Raw genomic sequence first — 21,805 nt, forward strand, 5'->3', positions numbered from 1 at the left:
GGGGTGTAGCCTGCCTGGTGTCTCCATCTCCTACCCCTGCACCTTCCCAGCTAGGTAGATGGGTCTGGGCTGAAGCAGCTGCTGCAGGTGGCGCGCCCGTCACTCACGTGCTCTGCTTTTGATGCCTCTACTACAATGGAGCTTCTGTTTCTGCCTGCATTTATGCATCACTGGGGTGGGAAACTCTTTTTCCTTCTTTCTAGACCTTTCTCTTCCTGCTGCCCTTCTGAAGGACCTCATTCCCCCTTCTCCCCTCATTAGCCATGACAGTCCACAGGGAGCGTCAGCCCCAGCAGCTTGTGCTGAGACCACCATGGCCCTGTGGTGCGGGTCTTCTCTCAGGCCTTGCATACTCACTACAAAGTTCTGCGGTGTTTCTGCAGAGTTTTCTTCTCCACTCAGCACGTAGAGAGATCACCCATGGCATGGAGAGATTGCCCAGGCCCACAGAGACCTCGCCGCGTGGAGGGTTTGCCCAGGCCCGTAAAGCCCCCACCACGTGGAGAGGTCACCCAGGCCCGTAGAGCCCCCACAGTGTGGGGAGGCACAGAACAAGCGCAGGAGTCCACTGACCTGGTGCGTCACACCCCGGGGACCACCAGTGGGCGTGTTCAAGGCTCCACTGACCAGGGCGCTGCCAGGTCTGGCTCAGGCAGTGGCTTTGCCTCTGTGATGGGTGTGCCGCTCCTCTTTCTTCCTGTGCTCCCTCTATGCCAGCCTGAGGGAAGTCAGTTTCCTTTTTTTAGTAAATTTTAATTTTTGTGGATACATGGTAGGTGTTTATGGGTTATAGGAGATATTTTGATCCCGGCAGGCAGTGCGTAATGATCACATCGGGTAGATGGAGCATCCATCCCTCAAGCACTGATCCTTTGTGTTGCAACAAGCCAATTATACTCCCTCGGTTATTTTTTTAATGTGCACTATAGTCACCCTTGTACTAACAAATACTAGGTCTTATTCATTCTAATTTTTTTTTGTACCCGTTGCCATCCCCACTCCATCCCCCACTACTGTTCCCAGCCTCTGGTCACCATCCTTCTGCTCTCCATCTCCATGAGTTCCGTTGTTTAATGTTTAGCTCCCACAGATAAGTGAGAACATACAACGTTTGTCTTTCTGTGCCTGGCGTACGTCACTTACACAGTGACCTCCAGTTCCATCTGTGCTGTTGTAAATGACAGGATCCCATTCTTTTTTATGGCCGAGTCGTACTCCATCGTGTATATGTAGCAAGTCCTTTCTCCCGTCGTCTGCTGATGGACACTTAGGCTGCTCCCAAGTCTCGGCTGTTGCGAACAGTGCTGCAGCGCACACGGCTGTGCAGAGATCTCTGATAGACAGATTTCCTTTCTTTTCTTTGGGGTGTGTATCTAGGCGTGCATTGCTGGGTTGTATGGTAGGTCTATTTTTTGTTTTTTTGTAGAAACCTCAGACTGTTCTCCGTAGTGGTTGCACTGATTTGCATTCCCACCAACTGTGTACAAGGGGTGAGGGAAGTTAATTTCATGGGAACACCAAGCCTTCCATATTTGTCAGTTTCTGTTGTTATGATCATTCCTTAGAAGACAGATTCACTGAAGAATGTTGTTTCCCTAGTTTAAGCTGGCTAGATTCTTTTCAAGGTTACCATTTTGAACCCCACGTTGTCCTCTGAGTCATCGAGGTAGCCCAAGATAACGGTTAAGAGGAAAAATCCTTGGTGTTGACAGCAAGCTGTTCTCCAGTTTGTGTTAAGTAATGGCCCCTGCGGGTGAGGAGAGGCCGCCTTCGTCCTCAGTGTGTGTAGACCAGGGAGTTGGACACACGGAAATCCTCACCTCCTGGGGCGGGTCATGTGGCAAGATGACCTAAATTCTGGCAAGATGATCTAAATTCTCTACCCAGATCACAGCAGCAACAGCAGCTTTGCTTTCAGAGAAAACAAAACACAAAAGAAGTGCCCAAAAGTTACAAACCAAGCAATAAAAACTGTGGAAAGTAACCTGTTGTTGCACAAAACGTATTTGATACATTAAAAAGGCCACTAGCACAGTGCCCTGTGGGAATGAGACTGACATTTTCACAGAAGGTCATCACCACTCTCATGTGGCATACTCGATGCTTTTTTTTAAAGAGAGGATCTCACTCTGTCACCCAGGCCGGAGTGCAGTGGTGCAGTCACTGGTCACTGTGGCCTTGAAGCCTTGACCTCCCAGGCTGAAGTGATCCTCCCACCTGAGCCTCCCAGGTAGCTGGAACCACAGGTGCTCACCACCATGCCCAGCTAATTTTTTGTATTTTTGTAGAGGTGGGGTTTTGCCATGTTGCCCAAGCTGGTCTCAAGTGATCCGCCTGCCTCGGCCTCCCAAAGTGTTGGGATTACAGGGTTGATGCTTTTCTTAAAAAACATACTCCCTATGTATGATGTCTGCAGATACTTCAAGAACATCATAAACACCACTTTCACCATCACCTGGGAGCAGAGTCCCTGCCCGTTCATTGTCACCCCACGCCATAGGGACTGGCGATGTTTACAGTGTGTCCCTGTGGGTGAACTGGGTAAGGAAAAGACGGTGCACATACACCGTGGAATACTACACAGTCATAAAAAAAGAACCAAATCATGTCCTTTGTAGCAACGTGGATGCAGCTGGAGGCCATTATCCTAAGTGAATTAACACAGAAACAGAAAAACAAATAGTAAATGTTTTCACTTATAAGTAGAAGCTAAACATTGGATTCACATGGACCTACAGAAGCAAAAAATAGACACCAGGGACTACCAGTCGGGGGAGGGTGGGATGGGAGGAACGGCTGAAAAACGATCTGTTGGGTCCCACGCTGACTACCCGGGTGATGGCTTCAATCATAGCCCCAACCTCAGCGTCACCCAGTAAGCCCAGGTAACCTGCACACGTACCACCTGAATCTAAAATGAAGTTGCAATTTAAAATAAAATATCAAATGTTTTAATATTTTTTTAAATGTGTGTGAACATCCCTTGACAAATTGTTTTCATCCAGAGAAATTTGCTGTACTGAGAATATATTATAACAAAGTCTTAGACAAAAATTGGTTCCCATGATTTTGTCCTTCTCATTTGGAATGATTGCAGATCCTGGCCAATTTGGAGCAAGGCTTAGCAGAAGACGGGGCCATGAGCAGCGTGACTCAGGAGGGCAGACAAGGTGGGTCGGCCGGACTTTGCTGACTAGATGCTTCTCGGACGTCATTGAGAGACTGAGTCCAAAGCCTCTCGCTTCCTCTTGTCCTTTCCTTTTCGTAGTCAGCACTGCACACATCCCTTCGTGCATTTGCCACTCACCCCTTTCTTGGGGAAGCCAGGCACATCACTGGGTGATGCTGCGGGTGCAGCGTGCAGCCTCAGACCCGAGCCCTGCACACGGGGAGAAGACTCGCCTTCACCACCGAAGCACACGGCCCGGAACCTGGCACGCCGAGTGGTGGTCTGAGTGGGTGTGAGGAAGGAGCCCAGCCCAGCTGAAGGGGCCCAGAGAGGCCTCCGCATCACGGACAGAGGCTCGGGAGGGTGCTTCAGAAGGAGCAGGAGTGGAAGATGGGCACTGCCCAGAGCCTGGGGGCAGGCTGAGGGGGCTGGGAAGTTCCCTGAGGCATTGGAAAACCCCTGGGGTACTGGGTGGGTTGACATGAGCCCATCCGCACAGTGAGGCCGTGACACGGGCCGATCCGCACAGTGAGGCCGTGACACGGGCCGATCCGCGCAGTGAGGCCTGACATGAGCCGATCCGCACAGTGAGGCTGTGACACGAGCCCATCCGCGCAGGGAGGCCTGACACGGGCCGATCCGCACAGTGAGGCCGTGCCAGCTGCGTCTCGGGGAGTGCGTTAGCCAGGAGCCAGCTTCCGATCACGGTTGGAAACCCGGCCTGAGTGCTCCCTCCCGGGCAGCCCCGCCGAGCCTCACTCCCTCACCGCTTGTGGCAGCGTCTCCCGACAGCCCTGGTTGCCTGGTCATCTCCTCCTTCCCATAGCTTCTGTCCTCCTCGGTGTGCAGCCCAAGTCGGGACCGGGTGGTCTGCGTTTCTGCAGGTGTGCTGGGGTTTCTGGGGAACTGCTGGCTGGCGTGAGCTGAACATGTGTGAGGTGTGTATGTGGTGGGTGTACGTTGAATGTGCATGTTGTGGCATGTGGTGTGGGTGTGGTGTGTGCTTGTGTGTGCACTTGTGCGCTCTCTTTTCAGTCATTTAATTGAAAGCAGAGTAACAAGGTCTGAAGGAGAGACGTCGCCATCTGCTCCTGGATGTCCCATCCAGCATTCTTGGCACCCAGTCATGTTACCCCTTGTTGGGCTCCCGCTTTGCTGGGAATGAGCATGTAGTTATCAGAGAGCAGAAGGCTGTTCCTGGAAATCTAACAAAAGGTTACACCATGAGCATTTCTAAGGAGGGTAGGGGAGGATTTAAAGCAGGAAAAGAAACTGCAAAGATCATCAGAATAAATATGCAATTCATTGAGATAATCCATATTTTACCTCCATTAAGAGAAGATATTCAGAATTTCTTTTCACAAAAATAATGGTACAAGGGGAATATAAGCAGCTAATGTGTTTTTAATTGCTGAAAGGCAAAGAGAGTTAAGTTTTTAATTCTAGCAATTAAGTTTCTGTGTGTTCTCCTGAAGCACACCGTGAATACACATCATTTCTAGGTGATTGTTATCTCACTGTGGACAGGTGGTGCCAGCTGCGGGAGGAAGGTCAGCTTCAGCCTCCTAAATCACAGCCTCAGAGGCAGCCGGGGACACACGGCTCCCAGTGCCCAGCAATGAGGGAGGCTGGGAGCGCTCCCAGGCACTGGTGCTGCCCAGGGTGGCATCTTGGCACTTCACAGTTGGGGTGTGGACTTTTCTTAGAGGAAGTGGGCACAGTACAGGCGCAAGGAGCACCGGACAGGGGGTCAGATGGAAACGTCCCTGTCCTCTCTGGACCTCAGCTTGCCTGTCGATAACATACTCATTTCAGATGAGCTTAGTCCTCAACCTGCGCCTTCCCCCTGGCCATCCCAGTAATAAACAGATGCTATTGGTCAGTCTGCACTCCCCCAGGGGCCTTTGCAGACCCCAGCAAGTCCACAAAGCCAGTTTGGAAACTTCTAGAAGAGATGGGCCCTGAAGGTTTGAAATCAGTGGAGGGATGGCTGCTAACTAACGAATGTGCAGGGGAGAGCAGGGAGGGACAGGCCAGGCTCAGGGTCGCGGTCAGCCACCGTGAGGCAGTGGGTGCTAGGGAAAGAAGCTGGCTGCAGGAGAGTGCCAAGTCCCCAGCGAAATGTGCCAGCCACTTGAGTTCTGGACCAGGGTGTGGCACTCCTTGGGGGAACTGGCACCTGCACCAGCCCATGGCCGGGAGGCAGGGGAGGCCTTGCGACTGGGCATGGGTAGGGCCTCCGGGTGGCCTCCCATAGGTCAACTGTGAGAGGCTGGCGGCCACCCTGGCCAGTGGCCCTCCTGGCCTTGTCGAGCTACAGACAATGTCGTCGTTTCTGTCAGCTTTGCTCCTTTTCTCAGGGCTCTGGCTTTGGAAACGGGGCTTCCGGTCAGACCGTTTGGCTTCGTGTCTGGGCTGATGCTGAGCAGCCGCCCTCCTGGTTCTCCTGATGCCGAGGGTCTCTTCCCAAAGACACCTCTGGTCCCAGCACGAGTGCTGTATTTTCTGCCTCAGTGCAGCCTGCAGCATATTCAGCATTCCATGCCGAAATCCAGTGGTATTAGCAAGAGGGATCTTTTAAAGTTAAATTAGAATCCACAGGACCCAATAATTGATGGCTAGAAAAAGCCTCAAATGTATTTGTGCACTTACAGGCTGCTCTTACCTTGCAGCCTCTGTCCGGTTGTGGAGGTCACGTCTGGGCCGGGTGATGTACTCCATGGCAAACTGTCTGCTCCTGATGAAGGTACGTGGGTGGCCGAGCAGGGCCGCCATGGGATCTGGAAGAGGGTGTGTCAGTGGGAGCCGTGAGGGAGCCGCTGGTATAATAGATGCTGGCAGGGACGGGCCGGTGTAGCCGTGAGAGAAGCCAGCTAAGCACTGGCTTCACAGGGAGCCCAGTGACACATTACGGGGCTATATGTACTTTCATTTCTACTGCAGGAGATTTCAACAGAATGTAGAATTTACATGATCAGATTTCATTATTGAAACGTGGGTCTAAATGATTTCATTTAAGGCGTTGTTCATTTTCCCCCGTTTTTCTCTGAATTCCATCCCCAGAAGGTGTCCTTTGTTCTCCCTGTCTTCATGGAGGGTGTTTTTTTCGCCTCTTGGTTTTGATTTTATGACTGATGCTCGCAACACCTGAAGACAAGCTTCCCCACAGGACCTTCTTAGGACGTCACCCCAGGGCTCTCAGCCCCCAGGGAACAGCTTAGAAATCAGGGAGCTGAACTGAGGCTGCCATTGGTTTTCCGTGTCTCCTGGCTCTCGCCAGCCTGTGCAACGGTGTGTTTTGGCTCCTCTCTGTTTGGAATGCACCCACGCCTGGCTCACCTCCCACACTGGGCGTCGGGGTGCCCTGTGTGGAGCTGGTGGCCCTGCAGCCAGCTGTGCATACTGAGAGCTGCTGCAGGAATCAGCTAGCAACAGAAGCCCCGGAGCAGTGCTCACACCACCTCCTGGGCTGTTCTAAGACAGTGATCGTAACTCCTCCCGCACCCATGCGGCTTTCGTGTGGCCAAGGTCGTTCCTGAGTTTGATTTTCAGCAAGGCAGAGCAGACAGTTTACCAGGTGGAGAACTGTGCTCGCAGGCTCTGTCATGAACCCTGAAGTGGCAGCCCTGCTTTATGCAGGGACCCTGCAGCATCCCCAGAGGCGACTGTGGCCGGGGGCACTGCTCCGAGCAGGCTGGGTGTGGGTGTAGATTCACAAACATCAGCAGCTCAGGCACTCTGTCAGGAAGGTGTGCAGCACACACCCCAGCTTTAGTGCAGCCCTAGTGCCCAGCGCAGGGCCCCTGCCTTTGGGTTTCTGCAGCTGCGTCGGGCTGGACACACAAGGAGACTCAGGGCATCCTGTTCGTCCTCGGTAGCAAGCACCCGTGACGCAGCCTCGCACTGCTGCAAGCCTCAGCGTCCTCCTTCAAAATAAGGGCGTAGATCTGAGATCTCTGAAATTCCTCCCAGCTCTGACATTCACACAGCTCTCTCCTCTCCTTCAGCACACTGGATAAAGGAAATTACGGTTTTTAAGTTCTGTGGTTTTGCTCAGAGCAGGTTTTTCTTCCGTTGCCACCCCTGAGATATTCCCACTGAGGTCAGGTGCCCGCACGGTCACTTTGTTCTGGTCCTCACCCTCCTCCCACCCGCCCCCCTTCCCTTCTCCAGCCCCCTCTGGCTTCTGCAGCAGGGCTTGCCCACCTCCGAGCGGGGGTGAAAAGTAGGCCCTCCCGCTCCCCTGCCCTGGGCCTCCGTGCTGGAAGGCGGGAGGTGGCCTCTTCACCCAAGGCTGGGCCAGCAACCAGGTGACCCCGAAGCACCCGGCCTGACCCCTCTACCCCTCAAAACAGGCCATTCTCCCAGTGCTGCCTGTGGCCAGCCCTGACACCCCACCTGGCAGTCTGGGCGCCCACAGCAGGCCTCCACCCACTGAGAGTACTGTCGGCTTCACCTGGAAGCCACCAGCTTGCTGGAACATTCTTATGCAAAGACATGAAGAACCAATTATAAATTCACAGGACTGCTGTTTCAGTAATCGTGGGGCTAAAACTCCCCAGGGAGGAAAGTTCCCTGTTCCCCTGGCAGGCTTGTATTTGCATTTTAAGACACATTTACTAGAAAACGATGGAGTGAGCTTTTCTTTGTTGCCCTGTAGTGGTAACACCACCACCAGGCTCCAAATGGGAGTCTTCCCCCTGTATTGCTGGGACTCAGTACAGAACATATTATTGCATTTCAAAAATACTTTTACAATGGACGTGATTTAATTTGAAAGTTCAGCTTAAGCTTTCATTTTCCTGAGTTAAAAAAAGGAGCAAAAAAATGTTGCAATGAAAGCCAATCCAAGCATATGCACTCTCTTGCCATCTAGTGAGCATACAGGGTATTGCAACAGTGTGTGGTCTTAATAATAAGGGGGTATCCTGTTAATTAAATTATGTGTATGGGCTAACAATGAGTTATTTAATCAGCCATTTAATTATCTTGAATAACATTTTTATTACAGTGAAATAAATATCAATTTAACTTCTTAACAATGAAATGTATTCATATGTTTTAGCCCTGGATAAATCTGCATGATATGCTACAATGCACAGTGGCACGTATTATAAAGCATTGAAAATGTCACTATCTTCACTTTTTAAATACTGCTTCCTCTCCTTAGGCCTCACCGTAGCCTTAGGGCACCTGCACTGGCAGACTATATGGATGCAGGTGCCTGCCACCTTAGGTGGCCTGGGCCCCCCTCCCCCGGTGCCCCTGGGAGTCCACTTCCCTCCTGGTGTTCCCACAGCTCGCCAGTCTGCACATCACCACCCGCCATGGCTCCGCACATGATGGAAAGGAGCAGGCAGCTGCATCAGCTACCTTCCGTCTTGCTGGAATTAGACTGCACAAGTCCTTTCTGGTTGCAGAACGGTTGTAAATCTAGTTTCACAGCCAGTAAACCACGTGTGGCTGCTGAAAAGAAATGGTGAAGATTGAGCTAAAATAGGCTTGTCCCTGGAAGCAAGTCATTCATGTCCTTCACAAAGCCAAATCTACGTGATCTGGAGAGTAGGTTAAGCTCTCTCTAAAGAGCTTCTTTTGGCCATTTTTCCTGATCGGAAAAGCCGGTGGGTGCAGCCCCTGTTGGAAGGCAGGGCTGCTCCCCTAAACTTGTCTGATCAGGACCAGCCCAGGGTGTGCAGGCCCCGCCTCTGCATCAAGGGTGCCGTGTCCATCCCAGCTGCAGCCTCAGCCACCCCGAGTGCCCCCATGCCAGGTCACAAAGCCCTCCTCTGTGCAAGGGAACTCACACATGCTCACACACACGCACACACACACTCACACACACATGCTCATACACACACGTTCACACACGCTCACACACACGCACACACGCTCTTATGCTCATGCACGTTCACACACGCTCACACTCGCACAACTAGACAGCAGAGACAGGCAGCAGGAAGGCGTGGGAAAGGAGACTGAGGCATGTGCTGTCTGGCTCCTCATGGGCGTCAGGCCTTGAATAAAATGAGTTTTAATGAGCTGTACTCGAAGGTACTAGACTGGAGACAGTCTTTTTGTTTTTTTGGGTTTTTTTTTTTCCTTCCTACCAAACTGGAATTGTACTTGTCTGTCTTTCTTTGTAACATCCCAATTAGCAAGCTAGTAACTCCAGTCCCAGTTTGGAGGAAATGGAACATGTAGAAGAATAAAGAAATAAAAGTACCTTCTGGGATTTTACGATGAATAAGAAAGAAGGAAAACACCATTGGTGGCCGTCGTTATTGCTGACCGAGTGCTTATAGCTAAGTGCTAGAATGCAGGGGAGTATGTAGTGCAGGGCCTGCTGCACAGAGCTCGCTCAGTAAATGTGGCGATCACTGTCTTACTAGAGAGAGCCCGGGTTTGTTGGGGACTTGAGACAAGCTACCACTGTGTCCCACATGACTCTGGCAAGACCTTCCTGCACTGAGACCGCTTTGCTCACACCTGGAAAGGGTGACTGGGTCCACTCAGCGTCCACCAAGTGCCTGCGATGGGCCGGCATGAGCGGGCAGATGGACAGTGAGACGGTGCTGCCAGGCCTTGTCCTTGAGGAGGGGCTACGGGCCAGACCACCACAGACAGAGCAGAGTGATGAGGGATCCAGCAAAGGCCCTTGGCAGAAAGCAGATGCCCTGAGCACGGCAGCTGGCACAGCGCTCCTAAATGTTCCCCCGTAGCTGTCTCCGAAACGGGAGGGTCTCACGTGTGCCACAGAGACCAGATGACATTCACACATTCTGCTCTGCAAGGGTGACCGCCATTGCCATCCTCAGCCTCGGCAAAGTTGTTTTGTGGGTTTTCTCTACATTTAAAGATTTGACCTTAGTTTCTAGCATAGAAAACGTTTAAGAGACACTTTAAAAATTTGGCTTATGTATTTGGAGGATGGAGATGAGACAGCGTTCGCCTATTCACATAATAACTTTGTCAGGAAAGAGAGTTAGGTGCGGTCCAAGTGAAATATGAATTGCTGTTTAGAAGATGGAAGCAGGAAACAGACCCTCAGGCCCAACTAAACCCCGACAGCCCCCGATGACAGGCAGGACCCCGCCTGCGCGATGCACACAGCTCAGAATCCCGGCCTGACTGCAGCTGGGAGAGCAGCCGCCCCCTCCCAGCCGAGCGCCGCGTGCTGGTTTCCAGCTTCCCCGCCAGCTCGTGTGTCAGCGTGTCCTCTCTCCACACCACGTCTGTATACGCTTGTGCTCTTCTACACGTGTGAAACCCGCAGTGCTTTTCTCAGCCCTGAGGTACGCTGGGTTTTTCTTCCCACAGGATTACGTGCTCGCCGTGGAGGCGTACCATGCGGTTATCAAGTATTACCCAGAGCAAGAGCCGCAGCTGCTCAGCGGCATCGGCCGGATTTCCCTGCAGGTACGTGGGCACGCTCAGATGTGAGCCAGAGGAACAGGCAAAGGGCCTTATGATAGGAGTTCTTTGCTTGGATGTGCGACTGTTTGCTTTTAATCATTTTAATATGAGAAAGACTGCAGAAAATATTCCAATTCCAATGTGTGTGACCATGAAAAGGGGGGGTGCTTTCCAGGGGTTCTGGTTGGACTGTGGGAGGCCCTACTGGCTTTTGTGCCTGTTGCTAAAGGTGAACCCACAGAAAGTGTCATCGCAGCCGCACTGAAACAAGTTACTCTAGACACTGTCCTGCTGCAGTTACAAAAGCGCTGACTGAACCGTGAGGAATCTTAGTTCAGCTTAGCCCATAATAGTCACTTGCTGATATTTTGCCTGAAGAACCCTTGAATCATGTTTGCTGGACAAAGTCCAGACTGAACAGTGGTCTCAATAATGCACAAAGCTGGGACAGGACCCCCTTTGCTAAGAATGTCCTTGAAGCTGGAATGCATTTTCCTGGGATATTTGGTGACAGGGAGGTCACGGGGAGAGATGAGTGCCGCCCACATCCCTGTCAATCTTTCACCCTTGCAGGCTGAGCACAGGGCAGCTTCCGCCCCGTCCACCCTCAGTCTTCTGAGGTCACGTCCCAAACCTGGGCCAGGGAAAGGAGTCACAAGCAAGGGACCGCTAAGGGGGGAGAAGCAGCACAGACCTTCCACAGGCACCCACTCACCGTGAGCCAGGCCCCGTGCTGAGCATTTCACCTCACGGTGTGGCCAGCTTGTTTTACAGATCAACAAACTGAGGTCTCCTGATGAAGTGAAATCCAGTGACAGGAGGCCACATAGATAACGGGGGAGCTAGAATTTGAACAGGGCCTCTGTGAACGCAGGGCCTGCGCTCTCTCTGCTAACAGCTGGTCCTCTCCTCCCCCACACAGTTGCTCACACATGCACTAACACACGTAGGAACATGTGCACACACCATCTCCTGCACGCTGCCTGCTTGTGGAAATCCACACGGGACACCAGATAGTGTTGGAGGACAGCCCTGTCCATGGGCCCCTGTGGTGGGGCACAGCAGATGACTGTCACTGAATAATCCAGAGCAGGCACAGATGCGTGACGCGTGAGCTGCCACCATGGGCATCGGCTCCTGCCTGCGCTGGGATGCTTGCAGCAACCCTCGTCGCCTGTGTGAGAAAGCTCCATGTGGCCGGGATCTCCAGGGTGCCTGACGTGTATCATTATCCCCTGGTTATCATAGTAAAATAGTACGCTGGGCCTGCTCAGATTCCTCATTACCCTGGAGACAATCTCGGAAATTTTATTTCAGAGGCATAGTATGCACAATTTGAGAAGCAGATGCTGAGTTGCTTTTGCATCTGGAAGTGCTTCTTCCAGTGGGAGCCACTGGCTTGACCACAGTGAGGGCTCTGGCAGTGAGACTGGAGTCTCAGGAGGGAGGCTCAGCTTCCACAGCGTGATGTAAGCCCCGTCTGGTGCACGGAATGTGCTAAACGGGCTGTGAGGGAAGCCCTCGGCGTTCGCTGTCCTGAGGACCCAGGGAGGTGACAGCGGCTCTGTGTCTGGGCAGGAGATTTTGCCAAAGGAGAATGGAGAAAACGACGGAAGCACCCGGGCCGACTGGACTCACCGACGCCCCACACAAGAAGCACTGTTCCGTCTGCACCTCTTGCAAATTATTTATCAGACCTCGCTCACGGGTATTTGTGTTGTTGCTGAAGAGCAAAGTCTCTGAATTCTGTTTCTCTAAAGGAAATGGAGATCGCAGTACTTAGCCATTTGGGGTATCTCTGAAGACGTTGTGCCATGGCTGCTACAGAACTTCTCAGACAGCCTCGCGCGACGGACGGCTGCACTGCCATCTGCGCACACAGAAAACCCAGCCCCCGGAAGCTCCTGCTTCGGCAGGTCAGTGTGTGGTCTGAAGATGCTGGATCTCGGAAGGAGGGTGAAGCAGGCAGGTTTTGCCCTAGAAGAACATAGCCATTTGTGGGAGTCGAGGCCCGAGAGCGCCGTTGCGATCAGCAAGAACGACCACATGTCAGCCCAGTGGGTGCCTGAGCACACAGCAGACCCCACCCATTCTGAAAGCCTCCTGGGTGCACCGCCTGTATCGCCAGCCGTCTCCTGTGCTGGGGCTTGTGCCTCCTCATCTCCGCTGGGTTCAGCAGCGGGTTGCAGAGGCGGGACCCTGTGTGTACACGTGGTGCTGAGCTGCCAGAGATCTCAGCACGTCCCTCGTCCCCCGTCCTGTGTGCAGCTGCCATTAGCCTTCCTGGAGTACACTCCACCCTGCCGCCTCTGGTCAGAGCTCCTGCTGGGGCCCTGTGGCCTGTCAGCTGAGCCCACACTTAAAGTTCCCATTCAGAGCCCTAGTTAATGTTTTCTAGCCCAGTGTTCTTCGCCTCGTGTCCTCAGTCCCACCAGACGGTTGATTTGCTGCTGCCCAGACAGGGCCACCCTTGCTGCTTTTACCTCTCGTGGGCTGTTCCTGCTGCTCAGAACTCCCTTTGCTTTCTGCCTGTGCAAACCCTGTTCATTCTTGAGAGTACACTGGAAGGACTTCTCTAAAGTCACCCCAGCTCTCTCAGCAAACTCTCCCTTCCCTCTTCCCCAAGGCATCTACGGGGATAAAAGCACAGGGCTCAGGAGCTGGGGTTTGGAGCAAGACAGACCCGACCCCGGCTCGGCGGCTCAGGCTGGCGTAGACAGACCTGACCCCGGCTCAGTGGCTCAGGCTGGCGTAGCTCTGATGTGGCTGTGACGTGGCTCTGAGCAGGTGGTTTCACCTTCATGGTGTCGGTCCCCCCCCGCCCACAACCGCCTGCGGTAAACAGTCGTCATCGTCATGTGTAGATGAGGAAGTTTATCCATGTGAAATCCTCTGTGTCCTGCCTGGGACGTGCCAGGAGCACTGTAAGTGTGACTTGCTGTCTTTCGTATGTCTTGAGGATGGGGTGTGTTTGTTCCGTTTCCTCACAGATCCAAGTGTAAAGGCGGCATTCCCAGGTCACAGCAAAAGTGCATGTGCTCAGAATTGCCCTTGGAAACCCCACTCCCACAGCGGGGTATCCACCCTGTAGAGTGACTCCAGAGCACACATGGGCACGAGGCCCTCCAGGCTGGGCAAAAGCAGTGTCCCCACACACACATCCAGACACTCAGACCCCACGCGCCAGCCTCAGAGCTCCTGCCGGTGCACCCTACTCACCCCCAACGCTGTCTCAGCACAGGATGGAAGATGCCACGTGGGGGCAGATCACGGCGATGTGAGGTCAGCAGTGCAGGACAGGATGGGGTTGAATGGGGACTCGAGTCCAGCAGAAACGCCTGAACTAAATGTAGATAGAGTTGACTCTACTCTGTTTTAAGGAGTAAGAACTCGAGTGACCACGTAAAAGCCAGTGCAGGCTCTGTTCCGAAGGGACGTGCAAAGCCAGTGCAGGCTCTGTTCCAAAGGGACGCGCACTGAGTGAGCACTTTACACTCAAGGGTGTTCAGCCGTGGTTCGATTCTTGGAGGAACAGCCCTCAGAGAATCACTTTCAAGAAAGCACGTGTGTTTTCCAGCTCCCGCAGTGCTGTTCTCCCTGAAGCACCTCACCAGTACCTGTATCTTAATTAGACGGTCTCTAAACTGGCTGTGTGCGAGCCATTCTGAAATGAGTTGGTGCCACTGTACAGAAGCAAAGAAGTATCACGTGCACTCTCAGCGCCTGTGTGCTGTGCTGTCAGGATATCAGAGGGTTACATTTCATAAGAAACGCGTATACTAGTAACCGTTCCTCAAGTGATAAAATAATACTGAAGGTGCTTAGAAAGTACAGGATGAGGTTTTGCTTGCAGTCCGTGGAATCCACAGTGGCTGGTATAAGCAGAAAGTTTATTCACGGACAGTAATACAGGGAATCTTCATGAGGGCCCAGAGACAGGCCATTCTAGGGCCACGAAGCCAGGATGCCCTAGCATGTCACAGAGGCCCCTCCAGCAAGAACAGCACTGCCAGCTCTGCCTGGCCTCTCAGAGTCTTGTCTCCACCCTGAAGACCCAGGTCCCCAGGTCCCTCACACGGCCTCCTTCCACTTCCTCAGGCACCGTCATCTTACGTGCATGCGTCTCTCTGGGGGCCCAGGCCGCGGGGGCGCCCGTCCTGCAAGAGTAGGAATGCAGGCCTCCTGGTTCCTCCTTGAAAGGACCCCTAACAGGTGGGAAATGGGCAGAATCGGGGAAGGCAGCCAGCAGCAATCATGAGCATTCCTTACGAATCATGTTGTAACATCTGAAGTCATATAACACAAAGCTAATCACGCGTGGAATAAGACTGATTTCGTTTCCCTGAGATGAAAGTTTCTACTCTATGTGCTTGGAAATACAAGGGAGGCTCGGTATTTTCTGCAATCTTGAATGCGATCTCCAGACCAAGGAGGATTTGTGTTTCATCAGCACTGAAGGTTGGAGATGAGGTGTGCATCGCGTTGATGCTGGGTCTCGGGGAGAAAGCTAGGAAATGTCCCCAGCAGGTAGGGAAATGCTTGGCAAAGCACGAAGGCGGAGGGACCCACGTAGCTGGACCCATTCTGCTCATGCCCTGGCACTGGTCCGAGAACTGTGGTTTTCCAGATCAGCCCTAGCAAGGAGGGAGCACAGGCAGAGCCGCTCCGTGGGGAAGGCAGATGTCAAGCTCCTAAGAACGACCTGTTCCACAAGAAGCTGGCGTGCCCCTCCCCAGGGACCCGAGCCGAAAGGCCATTCTTCCAGGGCAGCGTCCCAGGGCGCTGCTTTGTGTGGTTGGCATCCCCGGCAGATGATGGCCTGCTCTGCGTGCTGTCCCCGCTGTTCCTGCTGGGCTGTCTGCAGTGTGTCCTGATCACCCTCTCAGCTGGCAGTGCGCACTGCAGTGTGAATCTTCCCATGGAAAGCCGACCAATCCTGCCTCCACCGGTGCCGTCGCCAAATCAGTAACGAGCAACCTCAAACGTTTTTGAATGTTTAGGTCACATCTAATACTTGGCGAAAGAGTGGGCTGAACACCTCCGCCCTCAGCTTTCTGTTCTGTGTGTGCGTGAGTGTGTATAGCAGAGTCTGAGAAACAGCCACTTTTCTTTTCTGAGTTTGGGAAAATTTAAACGAGCACTAAAAAGCAAACACTAATTGAAAGGGAAGTATTTTCTATTTTCATTCTAAAGAGCGGAAATAGAAAAAAATGATTTTACTAAAACAAAATATGCAGACACCTTTGGGAAAACGTGCTGTAAAGGAAGCATGCTAACTCCAGAGATGACCCAGCCGGACAGAGGTGAAAGGGGTGGACGGACAGCAAGGTTCTAGATGATTCCATACAGTTGGGCTGAGACCACTGACACTGCACCTCCTCTTTGTGTTTAAAATTTTGTGGTGAATGTAGGTGCCTCTAAAATATGCGAGCTAGAAATAGGAAACTCACTCACCACACCAGCAGCTGCCATTACACACGAGAAGATACACTGGCGAATACAAGGATGGCCCAGATGCCCTCACTTTGTGTTAGGGCTCCAAGGAGCAGACTTTCTATTTTAATATTTCAAAACATATTCTACTGTTGAATAGCAATCCTTGCTCTTTCCAAGAAGTTCAGAGCATAATTCCGGGCACTGAGCAAAGGGTCATCTATTCAGTTGGTGCTGTTCACGTTACAGCTGGAAACCCTGGCTCCAATGGCAGAATCGTACTTGGGATTTAATGCCTGCTTATAGGGGAGGATCCATCTCTCACCTCGGCCTCATCCTGCAGGCGGGACTGTCATAGCCACGTTCCCTGCCAGCTGTCAGCACACCCTCCAGCCAGGTGACAGTCGTGTTTAAAACTCACATGCCTGCTCTGAGCATTTCCACCATCCCTTCATCACTGGGACCTCCACACGCAAAGGGGGCTGGGAGTTAGGAGAAGAGAGAGTGGGGCCCGTGGGAATTTCCACTTCTGAAAGAAATCTGTGTTGTAAGCGAGATTGGAGACATTTGTATTCCAGAGGAGTTTCTCACATAATCGAAATTAAGGCAGGGCAGAAGCAATCGATCTTCAAACAGAAGAAGCGTTATATTCATACTTCTTAAAATTACTTCACTGCAACTTAGATTCCACCTCCTCAGACTCTCTTGACTTGGGTCTTAGAGGGCCCTCACTGGGACTTGGGACTCAGAGGCTCCTCACTGGGACTGGGAAGGTAGCTGTGGTGCGCAGGTGCAAGTCCAGCAGCCGAGCACAGGTGAGGGGCCTGTGCTTGGCATTGGGGCAGCTGAGTGCAGGGTGGTTCTGCAGTGTCTGTGGCCAGTCCCAGGCCTCGGTGTTCTGGACCAAAGGTCAGAGCCCAAAGTGATCAGGCAGGAGAAAGCCTCCGCCGCTGCAGGAGTGGTGGGAAGTCTGGGATAAACCAGCCGCCCCAGGCAGGACGAAGGGGGATGGGATGCAGGACCACTCAGTGCTATGGCTGAGAGGACCTCAGCAAGAACCAAGGTCACCTCTGACTGAGTTCCCAGGGGGCAGGGACCCAGGGCAGGGTGGGGAGACGCTGCGGTGGAAGAAGGGAAGGAAGGGTCAGGGAAGCACTGTTAAGCTGGGAAAGACTTGAGCATGTTTTACAGAGGGGCATGACCCCAGGCTCCAGGAGGGATGCGGGCACCTTGACCGTCTCAACCAGGAGGGTAGTTTTCTTTTTTTTTTTTTTGAGACTGAGTCTCGCTCTGTCGCCCAGGCTGGAGTATAGTGGCCGGATCTCAGCTCACTGCAAGCTCCACCTCCCGGGTTCACGCCATTCTCCTGCCTCAGCCTCCAGAGTAGCTGGGACTACAGGCGCCCGCCACCTCGCCCGGCTAGTTTTTTGTATTTTTTAGTAGAGACGGGGTTTCACCGGGTTAGCCAGGATGGTCTCGATCTCCTGACCTTGTGATCCGCCCGTCTCGGCCTCCCAAAGTGCTGGGATTACAGGCTTGAGCCACCGCGCCCGGCCAGGAGGGTAGTTTTCACACACAGCCACGTACCAGAACCCCTCAGGTTGTACAGTCTGAAGACATGCAGGTTCCTGTGCATCAGCCACAGCTCAACAGAGACATTCAAATAGAGAAAGAAGAGACTCACTTGTGGCTGCCACCCTGAGCCGTGGAGTGTGCTGGCTCCGGTCAGGGAAAGAGTGGGGAGAGCGTCCCCCAGCCCCTGCCACCCTGTCAGGCCTCATAATCCTGATGTGACACCAAAGTGCAAGGAAAAAGGAAATGCAGGTAAAGGAGGTTTCACCAAAACTAAAAACTGTTGTGCTTTAAAGGATACCATAAAGAAAAAGTAAAAAGACCACCTACAGAATGGGAGAAATTATTTGCAAATCCTGTATCTGACAAGAGACTTACATCCAGAATCTATAAAGAGCTCTGACAGCTGCTAAAGAAAAAAACAATGCATGGCAGTAGCATGCAGAAGGCAAAGAGACTGGACTCCACTCTGACTTCACGGAGGACAGGCGGGAATTGACAACCAGGGACCAGGGTCAGTGGATGGAAAATTACCCAGAGGAAGCATCAAGAAGGGGTTTCTGGCCAAGCAGACTTGATAGGATCGTCGCTGACAGCTGGCCAGAGTGGTAGGATCTCCAGGTGTTAAGGCACCAAGGGCAGGGATTTTTCTTAAACTGACTTAGCAGGATTCTTCTCACACTGGATTCTACAAGGACAGAGAAGGAAGCCAAGGTCGAGCTTGTCTAGTAGAGGAGGCTTCTGTGCGGATGCAGCCTAATTTATGCATTGACAGCCTGCCTGGTTCCCAGCAGGCCCTCGGCTTCTGCGGAGAGAGCAGGTGAGGGGGGGTCAGAGGAAAGGAGAGGACCCCTGGGGCCGGCTCTGCTGTGCTCACAACGGCGGGTGGGGAAGAGGAGCTGGTGAAGGAGAACTCAAGAAAAACATGGAAGAGAAGCTAGGGTATTCTGAAATAGATCACATCTTTTATTGGTGTATGTACATTAGCCTGAGGGGATTTGCCCAGTTGGAATGCAACAGTTTTTCTGATAAGCTTTAAAATATAAGAATGTTTCATAACATAAAAATTTAGACTAAACAAGTTTTCTGTGTTGGTTTTGGGTAGGATTTTTTTGGTGGTTTTGTTTGTTTGTTTTTGAGACAGGGTCTCGCTGTGTCACCCACACTAGAGTGCAGAGGTGCAAATGCAGCTCACTGCAGCCTTGACCTCCTGGGCTCAAGCAATCCTCCCACCTCAGGCTCCCGAGTAGCTGGGACTACAGGAATGCACCACCATACCCAGCTAAGTTGTTTGTAGAGATGGGGTCTTGCCATGTTGCCCAGGCTGGTCTCAAACTCCTGGCCTCAAGCAGTCCTCCTGCCTCTGCCTCCCAAATTGCTGGGATTATAGGCATGAGCCACTGGGCCCAGCTGAAATGAGTTTTCTGTATCAATTTCAGACCTATGTTTCCGTGACTGAAGTTGATCAGTGGTAAATATAAAAAGAACTGGGGTTTCTAGCTGACTACGGATTTAATGTCATCTAGCAACCTATGTGGCTGTTAACATAGCCATGCTGTTTTTGGATGGTTTAAAATCATCTGATGCCCACACCACAGAGAAAAATCGTTCTTGCCTTCCTCTCCATTCAACAGCTCACAGCCACGGACTGCGGGACACTCCGCCTTGAGAAAGCTTTAAAATGGCCATTGCCCGTCTGTAACGGCTTCCGTGCCACCAAGGTGGTGAGGAATCCCAAACCTGTGACAGAGAAGCAGGTGAAAGAGCTGAGAATGGGAGCTCTCTTCACCATCCAGAGGGCTGCCAGGTGGAGAACAGAGTGGTCGAGATGGGATCCACTGGGTTGGGAGACAGTGGCCTCTCCTGCCCTGGCAGAGTCCCAGGGGTCCAGCAGCTCTGCAGGGCACTCCCTCCATGCAGTGGTTCTGGGACCCAGGTTGCCCTCTCCTGTGGCCCCATTGTCTGGAACCTGTGTCCTCCAGGTTGCTGCCAGAGGGGAGGGCCCCACCCAAGGCCAGACACAGACCCATGGCTCCCCCAGCCCTCAGTGCCTGTGTGCTCTCTAGAAGGACAGGACTCATAGGATAGATAAATCTATGAAGGGGAGTTTATTAGGAGAATTGCCTCCTGATCACAAGGTGAGGTCCCACAATAGCTTGTCTGCAAGCTGAGTGGCAAGGAAGCCAGCCCGAGTCCGAAAACCTCAAAGGTAGGGAAGCCAACAGTGTAGCCTTCAGTCTGTGGCCAAAGGCCTGAGACCCCCTGGCAAATCACTGGTGTCAGTCCAAGAGTCCAAAAGCTGAAGAACTTCGAGTCTGATGTTCGAGAGCAGGAAGCCTCCAGCACAGGAGGAAGATGAGGCTGGAAGACTTGGCAAGTCTGCTGTTTCCGACTTCTGCCTGCTTTATTCTGGCTGTGCTGCGCTAGCAGCCGATTAGATGGTGCCCACCCAAACTGAGGGGGGGTCTGCCTCTCCCAGTCCACTGACTCAGATGTTCAACTCCTTTGGCAACACCCTCACAGACACACCCAGAACAACACTTTGCATCCTTCAATCCATTCAGGTTGTTGACACTCAGTATTAACCATCACAGCGCCCAGGGAGGGGGAGCCGGACCCAGTGCACGGTTCTAGTTTCTGCCACAGGAACAGTAACGACGTGTTGCTCCTAAACTCAGAACCAGTAGGTTGGAGCTCCAGGGGTGGCATTTCCCCGGGTTTTGCGTTTGTGAGTGATGTTGGTGTCTGGTTTGTGTGTGCACAGGTGACATCTCAAAAGGATATGGCGGCATATAGGTTAGAAGCTGTCTTTCTCCCTCTCTGGAAAACTTTTGAGTAATATGGAATGATCTGTTCCTTGAAGGTTTGAGTATTCACCTAAGAATTGCCTTTGCTGAGCACATGAGGTGTGCTGTGTGCTTTTCATAATTCATTATTAGTCTGCCTTAGTGTTGTGTGCCTGAGGATTTTTCTGTGTTTCTGGGAACAGGTTTTTTAATTTAGAGTTTTCTAGAAAGCCACCTGCTTTGTCCCTGTTTTCTCATGGATTTGCACGGAGTAAAAGACAATGCTCTTATCACTTCAGTTTCCTTTCTCTGCCTGTAGCTGTTTCTACTTTTACATTTCTGTTTATGCTTTTCTTTTTCTGGATTAGTTTATACACTTACTATTTTTTGTTTTTTGTTTGTTTGTTTGTGAGACAGGGTCTTGCTCTGTCTGCCAGGCTGGAGTGCAGTGGCACAATTAGGATTCACTGCTGAACTCCTGGGCTCGAGAGATCCACCTGCCTTAGCCCCTCATGCAGTTGGGGACCACAGGGGCCTACGGCCACACCTGGCTCATTTTTTTTTTTTTTAATAGAGATAAGGTCTCACTTTGTTGCCCAGTCTGGTCTTGAACTCCTGAAATTAAACGATCCTCCCACCTTGGCCTCCCAAAGGACTGGGATTACAGGTGTAAGCCATCATACCCAGCCACGGTATTTTCTTTTTAATAGTGTCCTTTACTGATTTCTTGTCTACATATTCTGGAATGCTTTTAATTGCCTTTTTATGTTTAATTTTTTCAGTTGCTCCTAACTTTTAGAAATCGGTAGAATTTTCTATCCTAATAACATGTTAATAATTCTGAAAATGTCAACTTACTTTCTAATCATCAGGAAGATCCGTGGGTAGCAAAGAATTTCCCAAGATTTCTCTGTTCTCTTCCTCTAAGACATTGTTTCAGTAAAGTCCCATGCCAGCCTCAGGAGGCCTTGCGGTGCGGAGGATCAGCACATGGTCTGGGCTTTGGGCAGGCCTGGGTGTTGACCCCACACTGTTCTGTGGTAGCTGTGTGACCTCAGAAAATTGTCTCGTCTTTCCAAGCCTTACTTTTTCATCTAGAAGCGAAGCTAGTGACAGCGTCTGCATCACAGGCTGTTGCAAGGTTCAGGCGAGCTGTGTTTGAAACACTTGCTGCAGCTGCCAGCACATGTTAATCTTGGTCAGTCTTTTTTTTTTTTTTTTTTTTTTTGAGACAGGGTCTCACCCTGTCGCCCAGGCTGGAGTGCAGTGGCCGGATCTCAGCTCACTGCAAGCTCCGCCTCCCGGGTTTACGCCATTCTCCTGCCTCAGCCTCCCGAGCAGCCGGGACTACAGGCACCCGCCACCTCGCCCAGCTACTTTTTTGTATTTTTTAGTAGAGACGGGGTTTCACCGTGTTAGCCAGGATGGTCTC

The 21,805-nt window shown here is 52.0% G+C and overlaps 1 protein-coding gene across 2 annotated transcripts in view; it reads left to right on the top strand.

Moving 5' to 3' along the window:
- The window catches only part of TRAPPC12 (trafficking protein particle complex 12), a 106,983-nt gene that overhangs the window by 76,312 nt on the left and 8,866 nt on the right, over positions 1–21,805 (top strand). For both annotated transcript variants that reach the window (XM_025353866.1, XM_025353867.1), the window contains exons 7-9: positions 3,098–3,170; positions 5,842–5,915; positions 10,487–10,585. In XM_025353866.1, coding sequence (XP_025209651.1) covers positions 3,098–3,170; positions 5,842–5,915; positions 10,487–10,585 — 246 coding nt within the window. The remainder of the gene's footprint in view (positions 1–3,097; positions 3,171–5,841; positions 5,916–10,486; positions 10,586–21,805) is intronic.

The sequence above is a fragment of the Theropithecus gelada genome, chromosome 13, assembly GCF_003255815.1.
Source record: "Theropithecus gelada isolate Dixy chromosome 13, Tgel_1.0, whole genome shotgun sequence".
Lineage (NCBI taxonomy): Eukaryota > Metazoa > Chordata > Mammalia > Primates > Cercopithecidae > Theropithecus > Theropithecus gelada.